This window comes from Periplaneta americana, chromosome 17 (assembly GCF_040183065.1).
Source record: "Periplaneta americana isolate PAMFEO1 chromosome 17, P.americana_PAMFEO1_priV1, whole genome shotgun sequence".
NCBI lineage: Eukaryota > Metazoa > Arthropoda > Insecta > Blattodea > Blattidae > Periplaneta > Periplaneta americana.
Genome location: NC_091133.1, coordinates 93,624,655 through 93,639,809, shown reverse-complemented (window position 1 = coordinate 93,639,809; position 15,155 = coordinate 93,624,655). Strand labels below are relative to the sequence as shown.

Here is a 15,155-nt window from a genome sequence, read left to right as displayed (position 1 = left end):
ACTGAGCAATGGACAGACTCATGCTCTCCACATTTCCTTCACCATCTATGCAGCTACAAAGATTTGAAGTTTGAGATGAAAATGTTGTGAGTGTATGTTGAAGATTTACTTTTATTCTGAGTTATTTATAAATCAAGCTAGTTTTTTGATAACTTTTGTAATGATTTAATTCTGTGGTTATTTTTTATTTAATAGTAAGCAATGTGTGTCTCATTCTTTCTGTATTGCTTTTTCTTCTAAGTAAACTAATATTCATTCTTTTAGTGTTCAAGCCAAGTCTGTTCAGTGAGCTATTGTTCACAAATCTTATTTTGTTGAAGTGTTATATTTTAAGTCCTTCAACGATTTGTATTATGTATTAGACAGAAGAAAAATACAGTCATATCTGTAATGTTTTATTTTCAGGTAATAGTACATAAAGCATATTACATCATTTATAGATATAAGAACAAAGTACTGTCAGCAAAATCTTCTCAGTTTTCTTTTATAGATTTGTACAGGACAAAAAGACATTAATAACAACAAGTTTTTATATTAATAATAAGTACATTGATTTTAATTTTAGTGTCATGATAAGATAAGTATCCTGGAGTCGATCTATTAAACAACCATGATCCTATAAAGGAACTGAAGCATCAAATTAACATGGCTACAACATCTGATTGTGTAAGAAAGATTTGTTGGTCCAATAAATACATGCATATGGATAGCAAAGTCAGGATCCATAAAACTTTGTAATGAGGACATAGAGTATCGAAACGAAAGTGGACGTAAGTAAAAATAAAGATATGTTACGAACAGCAGAAATGGAAGACACTGAGAGCAATAGTCGGAAAAACTCCAAAAGATTGTATAAAAAATGTGGATAGAAGGAATCAGTGTGTTGTACAGGATGTGGTGAGATGGGGGACACAAAGAAGACAATGGTATGGCCATGTAAAAAGAATAAAAGGAAATAGATTGGCTTTCATAGCACTAGAAGGAAAACTAGCAGGTAGTCATCCAGTTGGCAGACCACCGAAGAGATGGAAGGACAGTTGGCAGTCCACTTCCCCAGAAATTAGGATTGATCACTTGGCAAAAACATACTGTCAGATGTCAAATAAGCAGAAGAAGAAGAAAATTAGAGAATTATTTACCAGTGATGTGACTGCTAGTATTAGAAAGAATGTGAATTAATAAAGTATTTTCTTATTCTCTCTCTTCCTCCCCTGTCCTTCCTCCTTCTCAATTCCTTATCAACAATATAACAAACTCCTATCTTAACAAACAAAACTACCTTAAAACTTTGGTAAACAGATCTCTTTAGATCCTGTCTGCCAAAGTGTCTTTATTAATATATTTTTGGCAACTCTACACAATGTGTTCTGCATCAAAGCTGTAATCAAGAGTACACAGTTGTATACATAGTATACTTTCCACATTATCATCTATATTTAGCATATGGCCGTCATTTGTACTAAAATAAATTCGCACTCTGAAAGCGAGTTTTACTCTCGTTCATTCCTTAGAGAAATATAAAGAAACATCGTAATACTAAAGACTACTTCTTACACAGCAATATAATTTTATATGCATTGTCACTGTCGTCACTGATACATATACTGCTTACATCAACTTTTGTGGAAGAATATATGGTCACTTGGAAATGTCTGAGTGACTTCTTTTAAACTAGGACTGCATAATATACAGCCAGCTTAGATCATTGTGTACTTCGAACTTCATACACGCAATCTTTCCAGATGAAAGATGTTCATGTCAGCAAATTTCCTATTGTCGGTACGGTATTCTTTTATATTCTATAAATTGTGGTATGTCACTGTATAATTTAAATATGAAAGTGAGTGGGAGGATTACCGGTACACAAAGTGAAGTAACACATTTCATAAATATTGGTTATATTGTGTTGGTTTTATTTTAATTCACTCGACATAATAGAGTTTTTACGTCAGAGGTCAGAAAGCTTTTATGAACACTATGCCAAATTAATTACTAGTGACCTGACATGCTGGCCTCGTTTCTTCTTTTTCAATAGACATGTGTTATATATTCTAAGGTTCAAGTGAAAGGACAAAGTTTATAGATACAGAGTACATTAAATAATGTAAGATATTTGTACTAAGCACTCTCATAATGATCTCTACACATCCATATGCCTCTACAATTTTGCAATTATTTATTTCGTACATTAACGAGAACAAATCCTGGAGCATACTATTGAAGAACAAATCTATCATTCCTGATCTACCCTTGAAGAAATCTGTGGCAGTTTCGCCTCACACCTGCATAGGATCAGTATATTCCCTTCGTCACACTGTACTCTCTGCTTGGACGTGAATTCCATCATGAATAAAGACCACTTACTGCAGTGTCCAGTGATTACGAAGATTAATGCTGATATAGGATCTCAGCTTACAAGTTACTACTGGGACGCCCGTAGGAGAATGGAGGAAATCCAAGTTCCACAAGCATTGGCAACAACAACAACATTTCATACATTAATATCTTCCTGAACAATTTTTAATAACATTAACAAAGAACGAATATTTAGGAAAATGAAAGTGAAAATAATGATAATAATAATAATAACAGCAGTAGTAGTAATAGTAATAATAATAATAATAATAACTATTAATAATAAGCAATTTATTTTGAAGTAAAATTAGATTAAAAGATAATTACAAACAGGGTAAAAAGTTAAAAAAAAAAAAAAAACAAGTTGTTGCAAAAAGTGTAACTTGTAAATTTAATGTTCATTACATGTTGACTTTAAGTTTACATATCCACAAACCAAAGATATATTTTATGAAATAAATTTAATTGTCTATGTAGAATAACCAAGAGAACACTACGGAAATCATGTAAAGAAAATGTAAAAGTTATAAAGTAATGGTAACTGTGATCCTTCTTTATGCTTTCAACAAACAATAAATGAACAATAGAAAAAACAGACATATGATTTCTAAGAAATATAACGGACTTACAGACTTGTAGATAAAAAAACCAAATGAGGTAATTAAAGCAGAACGAAGTATAAAACTAAGGTACAGAATAAAAAAAAATTAAGAGAAACTTGGCTGTATCACAAATTCTTAAACATAGTCCCATACATAAAAGAAACTGTATGTAGGTAGACCAAGGATAATGGACAGAACAGTCTAACCCTTCATCAGACTGGGACGAGACGTATCGGTTTAATCCATTTATCATCGTCATCATCATTATCATCTTAACCATGACAACAACAGAGGATGATAATATATAATAAATTAATAACATATAATAAACAGAGGATGATAATATAAACACAACAAATGAAATTAACGAGAAACATTTCACTTTTTAACAGAAAAAATCTAACTTATTCATGGGGAGGGCTTGTCTTTGGTTTTCCTTGCTAAGTTCCTCTATACCAGGAGAGTATTTAGTAATTTTAAATTTTACATAGGCTTCTCGATAAGCAGTATCTGGCAGCTTCGGCGTGTATGAAGATACAGAGCCCTTCATTTATTTGCACTGCTCCCTGTCATCGGAAAACTGTGAGTGCTAAAACACGGGCTGCTCAAGGTCATTAATAACCACGGGCTAATCAAGGTCGGCAATAACAACATGAACTGCATGGACCTGACTAGTCAGTCATTACAGCGCAGTGATAAAATATATGTAGTGTTCAGATTTTACATCTCTGCTTGTGTGCACGGTTCAGTTATGGGTCACAGATTTAGTACAGAATAAAGGATTTTCATCTGTTGTAACCATAAAAAAAAAAAATTCGGTAATCGATTACTCGGAATGTTTCCCTGGAGCTGAGACACCTAATAGTAAAACAGTAAAGAAATTCAAAACTATGGGATAAATATTGGAATAAAAGAAGTCTTATTTTAACAGATAAAAAGCTTGATGATATCAGTGATCAATTAGAACCACAGCGAAAATCTCTCTCAAAGCTAGTTCAACAAGTAGGGGACAGTTATACATCAACAAAACGCACTACAAGATTGCCGAAGTAGTAGAATTTTTTTCAACTGGTTCCTTCAGTTTGTAAATTATGCACACTTGGACCCACAAGCACCAGTATGTAAGGGAAATCCTGAATGCCAGCAACAGTCCACTGAAACCATATCTGCTCTCAGGATTTAACAGAGAATAAACTGCATTCTCTTTCTTAATTACTAACTCCTTTTATAACTTGAAGAAATTTCTCTTTAATTTTAAATAGTGTGACTGAATACTACAATAATTTTGTCCTATTAACTGAACTGCTAATTTCCACATAGGACTAGGCGGGTAAGGAATACTACCTATGTTGACTTCTTTCCATCTGGCCATATGAAGAAGCTAGTTTGCATATTGAAAATAAACAATGCAGAGTAGCTCAGCAAATAAATACTTCCTTATTGTTTTTGTGGAACTGTCTCTGAATAAGTTTTGTAATTCAAAAGAGATATTACATAAAATTAAGTAAATACTCTTTATAATCTTTATTCGGAATTTATCTGGATTACCTTTAAACAAACAAAATTAAGTGAGGAATATGCAATGTGATAAACATTTCACTTATATGAGAGAACAAGGTAGAAGGTGCCAAGTACCGTCACATAGGTTTGGACATACTTGGTTTTGGAAAATGGTAATTTCTGAATAACTCTTTCATATACAATATTGTCTCAATATAACGGACTTCAGTTCAGCGCACTTTTCAATTTTATGTACATTTTTAAATCCCACACATTATAATGCAAAGATAATTCATTTTTACGTTATCATTACTTGTGATCATTTCATTATTACATATGAAAATTTTTTAAGTTGATTTCTTTTTTTTACTTCTGCAACTTTACTTCATCTATTGTTGGTTGCAGAGTTCATGTACCATAGGTTTTTTTTTTTTAACATGATGGCTGGAAACTTCGTCAAGTACAGATTCTTGCCATATGATCTTTGTCCTATACTGTTTCCAGCAAGAATGATTTATTTTTGAGAAAAACAAACCAAACTAAAGTTAAGAACTTCTTCGAATTTTGTTGATTGTACTGTGTACCATGTGTATATTTGTTGTAGATAGTAACATTTTTTTTTTAATCTACATAATTTCTCTATGTTATAATTTTAAAACTGAGCAATATGTATATTACTTACACTTTTGTATAAGCATAAAGGGTTTCTTGAGTTGAAATCTTACACGGATTGTAAACATGGCTTTAGTGAATAAAAGGTAAGATATATTGTGGAATAACTTTGCATTATCTAATGTAGAATCAAAACAACTCTATTTGGTTAAAACTTCCTCTTTTCATTATAACGTACTTTTCAAAATAAAGTACCGATATAAATAATAGTATTTTCTAATATATGTTATACTGGGATTTCACTGTATTAACTATGTCATGTGCCTCCTGTTACTTTCCTCAGAAAACTTGTGATGTACTACTTTCTACTTAAGACCAAAACTTTTACATCAGATACTCTAGTGACTCATTTTCTGAGCTTCAATAGTCCACGTCTTAAATACACAAATACACATATCTATTACTTAATATAAACTTCATTATCTTCATAAATACAAACATAACAAATATTACATAAATTTAGTTAATTTAATCAATTATATGTCCTTTATCATGGCCGGTGTTGGCTGGCAGTATTTACTATTTACCATTGATAAGTATACTGTACTCACCGAGGTACCCAGATGGGGCTGTCAGTCAGTTCTAGTGGCTCAACGCCTCCAGGAGGACTTCTGAGAGGTAATGTTTTGGTTCGCTGCAGAGCCATACGTATGTCCTTAATAGCTGCTTCTACAGAGTCACTGCTGGTACCAGCCGGATCTAGACTTAAGCTGCGATGAGGTTGGGGAGCAGGTGGAGGTGGCGTCATCTGGGTCCCTCCTGCACACACACACACACATATACCAAAAAAGTGTATTGCATTCCTTCGTAAATCTCTGTGATTTGGAATTATATTGCTGCAATTTTGGGAATACAATATTTACATTTACGACTGTCACAGTGGCTCAGAGTTAGCACATTGGATTGATAAGTCAGAGGGTCTGAGTTCAAATCCCGGTCGATCCATCCTGAATTTATAACTTGTGTTGGGCAAGCTCGTGGTCAAGGCAACACAGGGGTTTTCTCCAGGTACTGCAGTTCTCCTGTGACATCCCAACAATTTCCATTATCAACAACGTTCATTATGAGTGTAATATGAATCCATTGCTTATGGTGCACTCTGGATAGTCTCTGACGAACGAAGTGGTCGGATAATGGAAAGTTAAGGGCCCTGTCATTCAGAAAAAGGTATAAATAAATAAATCTAAACTGAGTGGAAATTTTGAAGTAATTTTAAGAATTTATTATTGTCATTGAAGTCTCCCAAGTTAGTCCTGTGGTAGCACGTCTGTCTCCAAACTAGCCGGCCTGGGTTCGATTCCTGGCAGGGTCAGAAATTTTCATGTATAATTTCTACCTCGGGACTAGGAGAGATGGCAGTGCACAACTTCTAATCACTAAATTGTGCACCAATATGCCTGGGTTAAATCCCAAATCTCTCCACAGTGCATATGAAGAGAAGGCATATGTCATTGTTGATAGTGATTTGTCTGTCAGATGGGGATGTTAAGTTTGGCAGCCCCCTGGTTGCTATTCAACATGAGTAGGCTACATTCCAGCGTCGTGTTTCCCCTCTCCCTTCCTCATCCATTCCTTACACCACACTTACGCAAACACTTACACATATGGTCACCCTAGTACACGACATAAATAACTCTTCACAGATACACATCATGCATAATGTGGTCCGCTGAAGTGATGTGCAACTTGAAAAATGGGTCACAGTCCTACTATCTATCCGCAATATGCGGAATCCGAATCACGCAAGTGGGTAGGCATTAGATAGATAGATACATACATACATACATACATACATTATTGCCATTGACATTGTTCTTAAACTGTATCAAGGTGTATAAGTAACTTAAATCATGAAATGAAATAGTACTTATAACAGTTATAAGCTTAACCAATTATGAACAGTTAAGTGTAAAGAGAAGAGAGACTAGTAGAGAAATTTTAAGGTTTTGTAAATTTCATTTTCCTCCCTCTTCCTATCACAAAAAATCTCCAGTACATTTTTCTAATAATGTGTGTGCATTATGAAGCTCACAATAATAATCCTCATCATTCATCAACATAAGAGGAGCATTCAGAATGTAATGCCTCCTTTTTTTTCTCTCTTTTAATTTATAATAAAATTAAATGAAATATACATGGAATAACGGCCACAACATTCACGATTAATTTGTCACTTTTCAATATAATCTCCATCTTTTTCCACAGTTTTCGTCCACCTTGAAACAAGAGCATGTATTCCAGTACGGCAAAAATCACGATTCTTCTTCCTCAGCCATTGGTGCACGGAATTTTTCAGGGTCTCCTCATCTTCAAAGTGATGCCCATGATGAGCTTCCTTTAGTGAACCGAACAGATGGAAGTCTGATGGTGCTAAGTTAGGGCTGTATGGTGGATGAAGCAAGACTTACCAACCAATTTTCGCAATCTCGCCAGTGGTGTATTGACTGGTGTGTGTTCTTGTATTGTTGTGTAAAAGAAGAAGAAGAATATCCGCTGTAGCTTTTGATGTGCTAACTCACTGAAGACGTCTGTTTGCAACTACATGGGTTTTCCATCATATAAAACAATATTAACTGACAGAAGGTGTAATCTTTTGCCAGACAATACAGAAGTATTATATTGTAACTAGTGTTTAGTCCAGCCAATGTAAGAACTCTTTTTTCTTGTTCTCTTCAATGTAAACAATTTCAGTTACCTAGAGCTTGCCTTCAGGTAAGGACTTGATAATGTTGACAAACTGTTTAATTATGCAGATTTATTGTATTTTAATTGATAACATTTATTAAATACACACAAAACTAATAATCACTACAGGCTTATTTTATAAAATAAAGAAGTTACTCTCCTCCAAATGGTTTACGAACTAAGATATTTTAGCAAAGAAATATTAATTTCATATTTTCATACTTCGTCAAAATAAATTTCCTATTTTAGCACAATTTTCTTCATATTACACTAGTCTCCACAGATACTGTAAATGAAGTGCTTTGTTGATGCACTTGGTTTACAGAAGACATAACTCACCATGTAAGGGATCGAGTGCTTCCAGCTCTGGATCAGTTGTGTCATATGAGTTGTCTCTGCTCTTGGGCACTGGTGCAGGTGCAGGTGAGAGATCTGCATTCTTCTCCTTGCTGGCAGCTCTCTGTGTGCTGATCTCCCGCTCGATCTCTGTGATCTGTCGTTTCATCAGCTTCATCACTGTTGGATTATTGTTGTCTGTGTCAGATGCGTGGCCTGATGACAGGCCGTCTTCTAACACAGGCATGCTGGAGTACAGTCTCATGGAATCTGGAGCCAGCTGATTTGGTGGTACTTCTCCCCCACCCCCCGTTGGACCATCACTCTCCAGCAGCAATAATGACACCTCACTATCTAAATCCCCACAGTTTGAGTCACAGTCTGTTGTTTCTGGGGAAAGTGTGAAGTTGCGAGAATGGCCCACTTGTAGTCCACCCACTTCCGTGTCACCTAAGTCTTCTGTTGATCCAGTTGTATCAGCCGACAGGTCCAGGAAGTGGCCTTCAGTCTCTGCATCCTGCTCCTGACAATACACACACCTCCATGTCAGAAAATACACACACCTCCATGTCAGAAAATACACACACTAGTCATTTTAAAAATTAATTTTGTAAAGGGGCAATTTTACGAGTATGTTCATCTCCGCATAAATCATATAAATGTTTTATTTTTTAACCTGTTTATTTAACGACGCTGTATCAACTACATAGTTATTTAGCGACGATGGGATTGATGATAGTGAGATGAGGCCGAGGATTCGCCATATACTACCTGACATTCACCTTACGGTCGGGGAAACCTTTTGGAAGAAATCCAACCAGGTAATCAGCACAAGCGGGGATCGAACCCACGCCCGAGCACAACTCCGTACACCTTCCTGGATGAAATTACTCAGAAAGAAGGGACAGATCTTACATGTTACATTTAAGTTACTTTTTTATTGTGGTTAGTAAAATTTGTTACATCCGTGAAAACCTTCCTGTAATAATGATGTAAAAACTAGGTATGGGATGTGAAACAAGGGACCTCACAAAGTGCACCTGTGTCACCTGCAGGGTATCCAGGTCAGTCTGCTGCATGGCTGTGTTGCCCGTCAGCTTGTGTGGCGAGGCACCGTCCTGTGTTTCATTTTGTTCCGAGTTTTCTTGGTGTGGAGTGCCCTTTGCTAGCCGTTGTCCCACATATGCACTACCAGCCTGCCTCCGCAACTCATATTCAAGTTCCTGGAACTACATAATTTGAAATTAATGTATAGTTTAATGAAAAACAAAGTCTCCACCTACATTACTTCAGCTTCAAAGATTTCTTAATAAAAAAAGGGAAGTTCTTTCTCCCTATGCTTTTTGAATTTAATGTCAATATATCAATGTGCTCTTCCAAATAACTGCCACTTTACTTAATATATTTACATGAGTGCTAACAAATATTATGAAGTTATAATTGTAACTTCTGCAGTCAGCCATTTTCACATTTTATCAACTATATTCATGATAGGGAAAGAGGGAAACTGAGAAAAGAATATAAATTATACAGGCTATTTGAATTTTTCAGTTGCTTTCATAATGAGTTTCGGCTATTGCAACAATTTTTCCTACTGCTTTTTATAATCATTAGTAATATTCTCCTGTTGTCATAGACTCACATTAAAAGAAGCAGCTACAACTACAAACTTGATAAAATAAAATATCTTTTGAGATCAAGTGCACCTTACTGAACCTACCAAATAACTTTATGAAGAAGAAGGGTTGACTGCAGGTGTATGAACACTTAAGCTGGCAGATCAAATGATTCTTAAATGATAAGAGGAAAAGTTTAAGAAATATCAAAACAATACAGCTAGCACGTGGACAGAAGCAGATACTTTTAAAATGAAAACGAATACCAGAAATGAGTAATTTAAAAAGGAATGGGGAAACAAAGACTTCAGTTCTCCACATTGCATGTATGTACAGTTATAGAAAATTTTATTGAGAGCAAGCACACAAGCACAGAGATATCAGATTGCTTGCGATAAATTATCATAATTGGGGTTGTCATATGTATCATGTTTGTTTAATAATGACAATCAGTGGCGGCTCCTGCGTATTTCTTAAGAGGAGGACAGAAGTTAACAGCACGAAATGACACCTTCTTGAATGAAACATGCTACAAATTAGCCTACATGTAAGACCAGGTTGTGTTGGGGTTGGCCTTCCCTTCTATTCTTGTAAACTGAGTTTCCTAAATTTTCCAAAATATATTACGTTTTCACTTCCATTCATTGTTGAATAATTGCAGAAATAACAATTACAAGAAAATTAACAACTTCACAGCATTTTTCGAGCACACTACAGCATCACACGTGTTGGAAGAGACTAGCTACTAACACGTAACCGAAACCGTTTTACGGAAATGGGAATGGGAAATAATCTGTTAGGAAAGCGAGAATACTGCACCCACCCACGTGGTTTATGTTGCCACATGTACATTTCACAAGTTCAATATCACATGCTTTTGAAGAATGTCAGTTCTTGTAAAGTCATATTACCATTATTGTTCAAAGCTGCCGGTGGCTGATTAATTTTTTATGTTAAAAATAATGTTGTTGTTTTTTTCTAATGCCAGGCATTTGACAATAAAGTCATTTGACCTCTTGCACTCCAATATTTTTCAAAGATATTGTCATGGTTAGCCACTGATGCACAGATTTTGAGATGTTCTGAATCCATTTCTTGATTTGAGTTGCACAATGGACAGTTAGGAGACTGATATATTCCAATTCTATGCAGATGCTTGGCCAAACAGTCATGGCCTGTTGCCAATCTAAATGCAGCTACAGACGATTTGCGTGGTAAATCGGGAATCAACTGTGCATTATGATGCAGAGAGTTCCATTTTTTCCCTTGAGATTGTGTTATCAAATTTTGTTTGTTGAAGTCTAAGTATGTAGATTTAATCAATCTTTTCACAGAGGAATACGTAAATTTAGTAACAGTTAAAAATAATGTAGTTTGGAGTACCTACTTTCAATTTCAAATATATTTGTACAAAACTGACAACTTGGCTGTTGCCCTGTCTAGTACACAATGAATGGAAGTGAATTTAGGGGGGGCCAAAAAGATATGCGATACTAATGTAGAACTACTTCCTGTTTGTTTTATATAAACCCTACTTTAACTTTCAAATATCCTTGAAAGTTTCAAACCATGAATAGTAGCCTATATAAAGTGCAATGAATAATATTTTTGATTTATAATTAAAACAAAGTTTACATGGTGTCTTTCATAGCGTTGCGTTAAAACTGTTTTTATTGTGCCTCCTCCTAGATGTGTTATAGTCTGGTTGAATGCAACATAGTTAGATGGCAGCAGTAGCGAGCTTGCTGCACGACCAGTCAGTTTATATTTCCCTCCCATGCACTGATTCAGAGGAGAATCTCCTCCCTACCCGTTCATTTACTTACTTACAAATGGCTTTTAAGGAACCCGAAGGTTCATTGCCGCCCTCACATAAGCCCGCCAGCGGTCCCTATCCTGTGCAAGATTAATCCAGTCTCTATCATCATACCCCACCTCCCTCAAATCCATTTTAATATTATCCTCCCATCTACGTCTCGGCCTCCCTAAAGGTCTTTTTCCCTCCAGTCTCCCAACTAACACTCTATATGCATTTCTGGATTCGCCCATACGTGCTACATGCCCTGCCCATCTCAAACGTCTGGATTTAATGTTCCTAATTATGTCAGGTGAAGAATACAATGCGTGCAGTTCTGTGTTGTGTAACTTTCTCCATTCTCCTGTAACTTCATCCCGCTTAGCCCCAAATATTTTCCTAAGCACCTTATTCTCAAACACCCTGAACCTATGTTCCTCTCTCAGAGTGAGAGTCCAAGTTTCACAGCCATACAGAAGAACCGGTAATATAACTGTTTTATAAATTCTAACTTTCAGATTTTTGGACAGCAGACTGGATGATAAGAGCTTCTCAACCGAATAATAACACGCATTTCCCATATTTATTCTGCGTTTAATTTCCTCCCGAGTGTCATTTATATTTGTTACTGTTGCTCCACCCGTTCATTTACTTGCTTTAAAACTCTGCTTCTTTCTCTGGCCGCTAGTGCGCTGTTGTCTATGTTTGTTAACTGCAGTAAAGGAGGAAAGGATTGGCTTTCCTCCACACAAACAATCTCGCATCTTTCTCATAGTTTTCTAGCAGCATATGAGCGCACGTCATTTAAAACTCAATGAACCAAGGTTTGCTTATAGCTGTGAACTTAAAAATTATCGAATCTTCCTCGAATTTCAAGGCACATATTTTATTTGGCGTTTACTTTCAAAAGAAGAAAAATGTGAGGAGGACGTTCCTCCCTTCCCTCCCCCTAGGAACCGCAACTGATGACAATGAAATACCTTCCTGTAATACTATTCAAATAATAATGGGTTGGAAACCATTGTTAAATCGTTGTGGTGTGAATTGTGCTCTGTAACGAGCTTCAAGAGTCAGGCCTTTTATTTTATTTTATTTTTTTTTTTTTTTGTTTCTGGGACTGTACATTAACATAAAGTTTGAATCTAACAACTCCAAATATGCTTTCAGAGCCATCATAATAATCCTTCAAAAACAGATGTAATTATTTGATTAAAGTAGTGTCAGCTTCACTGCATAATTAAATATATAATTAAATACTTTCGAAGACAAACATTTTTCTGTAATAAATGAGCTTGACAGTTAGCAGCAGACCAGTAAGCCACAGTGGTAACTGTGATAAGTTACACCTACTCCTAAACTATATAAATATCATTATCATTCCATATGTAAAAGTACCTTTAAAAAGTTAAAAATGTACTTCCAACAAATGCGATGTCAGATCAGTCTTTAGATCAAGAAATGTGTTGCACCAGTTCCTCTCTAAGGCAAAAGCATAACTCATACTTCTTTCCTTCAGAAGATCCATTTATAACATCCTCTGTCCACAGAATGTAGAAAAATTCGATATCCGAACTCTCAACCATAACATTGTGTGGGAAAAATTAACACTTAAACAACCAAGGGTCAGAAAAGCATCTTTGAAGTGCAACATGCCATCAGTAATACAATACATGTAAGTAAATTGATAAATTGTACTTATGGTCCACAGACAGTGCTAAGAGAGTTTACATCAAGTTAGAGACAAGGAAAGCAGCAAGTGTAGATGGGATAAAGAACTGGTCTCCTGATACATGGCTGCATCTGAATGTGGGTTCAAATCCCATTTGGATTGATTACTTGGTTAGGTTACTTCCGAGGTTTTTCCTAACTGTAAGGTGAATGTAAAGTAAATCATGGCAAATCCTCAGTCTCATTTCATCTAAATACTATAGTTGCGATGCTGTTATTCACGGCATGACTCCTCCTCTTTGCTTATGTCTTAGGAAGTCAAGGCTCTATAAAGTCTAGGTAGGTAGTATCGTTCGCCATTTTTGTTCTTTCGTTGCCGAGCTACCAGACGAGGGATCTATTTGCCACACCGTTAAATATTATCATGTCGTAGCTCCTATGATAATAAATCAAACGCACTGTAATTCAGCAAATAATTGAGCAGCAAATAACGTCCTCATGTGCTTTCTGCGAACGCCAATGAAGGAGCCAAGATGGCGGGCAATTATATATTAAGTATTTATCCAGCCTTAGGAAATGCTTAACATCTTCTTCAGTGAATCACAAGACGCATACGTTTAAATGTAGCCGACCTGCAACGTGATTGGCTGCCGGAAATTAGAGCGACGGGACTATATCTCGTGATTATCAATTCTACTAATAGAAAATGACATCGCAGTTGATATAGCATATATCCAATTTTAAACAAGTAAGAAAACTAAAACAAGCAGAGAACGAATTTTTATTACGTTATTTTGCTCATTTTATAAAAAATGCCTAGAATTACAGTTATTGACTGTGGCGACTATGTGGAAAAATAACCAAAGATTTGCCTTTTGTTATGACAATGTGTTTTGTCACTTTGTAATACAGCTTTCCTGTGAAATAAAATAACTTATATTCAGAACGCCCTTCATATATTATTATTATTATTATTATTATTATTACTGTTGTAAAGTAATCACTGTTTTCCCCTTCCCATGCTCTGTACACCTGTGCTGGCTACACCACTCTTTTTTTCCGTGCTCCTTGTCAAATTATTGCCAGCATACTCTTGACGTAACATAAGATGTATTTCCAATTTTTCCCACCACCAGCACTGACACTCAATTATAATTTCAATAGTCTCTCAATTGTACACATTGAGTTGGAGGTCTTCTAATTTATCTGTCTATGGTCGGTATGGAAAATTCTGGATATTTGTGACAAAACTTACAGATGAACTTTTTAATACATTGTTGAGAATTTTTATTCTGCAAATAAGCTTCATTAGAAAAATTCTCTGCCTGTACGTAATCACTGCACTAGAATGATACTATTCGACGGTCAAGTACTCCTTCCTTGTAATGTTGATGCCACTTGAGAAAGAGGATGCTGTTAAGTGCTGATAACTACTGCATCAGTGTGTGTTATACCCACTCTCAAATTATAAATGGATCTCTCTGCATAAACGTGAACTGAATATCTCATATTTTCTTTCAATTTAAGATTTTATCAACAGTAATCTCACTAGAGTTTTGATTTATCTAGAGAAAATCAAAACTCGAGTGGGATTTAATTGACTATTACACGATTAGAAGAAAGTATATAAAGATTAGAAGTAACGAAGTACTCCAACACAATAAAATATTAATTGACTTACGAAAATACAACTGTCTTCAAATGTATTATTGTACCATCTCAACATTACAAATATTACGCTAGATGCATGCTAGATGGCAGTAGTGAGTTATGATTACTAGCAATGCCTTCTCGTCGAGAAGTTATCGATCTATATCACGATGGCAGTGTTACTAGTCAAGAAGGCTTTGTTGATTCAGTTTCATTTTTATTAAAACAGTTTCATTCCACTTCAATTATCCGAATCCCAGTAATCAACGTCACTTG

The 15,155-nt window shown here is 35.5% G+C and overlaps 1 protein-coding gene and 1 long non-coding RNA gene across 13 annotated transcripts in view; one reads left to right on the top strand and one right to left on the bottom strand.

Moving 5' to 3' along the window:
* LOC138692905 (uncharacterized) overlaps positions 1-8,147 on the top strand; it is a 30,202-nt gene extending 22,055 nt beyond the window's left edge. For both annotated transcript variants that reach the window (XR_011330158.1, XR_011330159.1), the window contains exon 4: positions 7,335-8,147. This is a non-coding gene — a long non-coding RNA (uncharacterized lncRNA). The remainder of the gene's footprint in view (positions 1-7,334) is intronic.
* LOC138692901 (uncharacterized) overlaps positions 1-15,155 on the bottom strand; it is a 163,226-nt gene that overhangs the window by 83,255 nt on the left and 64,816 nt on the right. For 9 of the 11 annotated variants that reach the window (XM_069816225.1, XM_069816230.1, XM_069816229.1 and 6 more), the window contains exons 8-10: positions 9,191-9,379; positions 8,154-8,673; positions 5,681-5,888 (exon numbers count right to left, since the gene is read on the bottom strand). In XM_069816225.1, the coding sequence (XP_069672326.1) occupies positions 5,681-5,888; positions 8,154-8,673; positions 9,191-9,379 (917 nt within the window). The remainder of the gene's footprint in view (positions 1-5,680; positions 5,889-8,153; positions 8,674-9,190; positions 9,380-15,155) is intronic. The other 2 variants (XM_069816228.1, XM_069816235.1) reach the window with 1 other exon arrangement.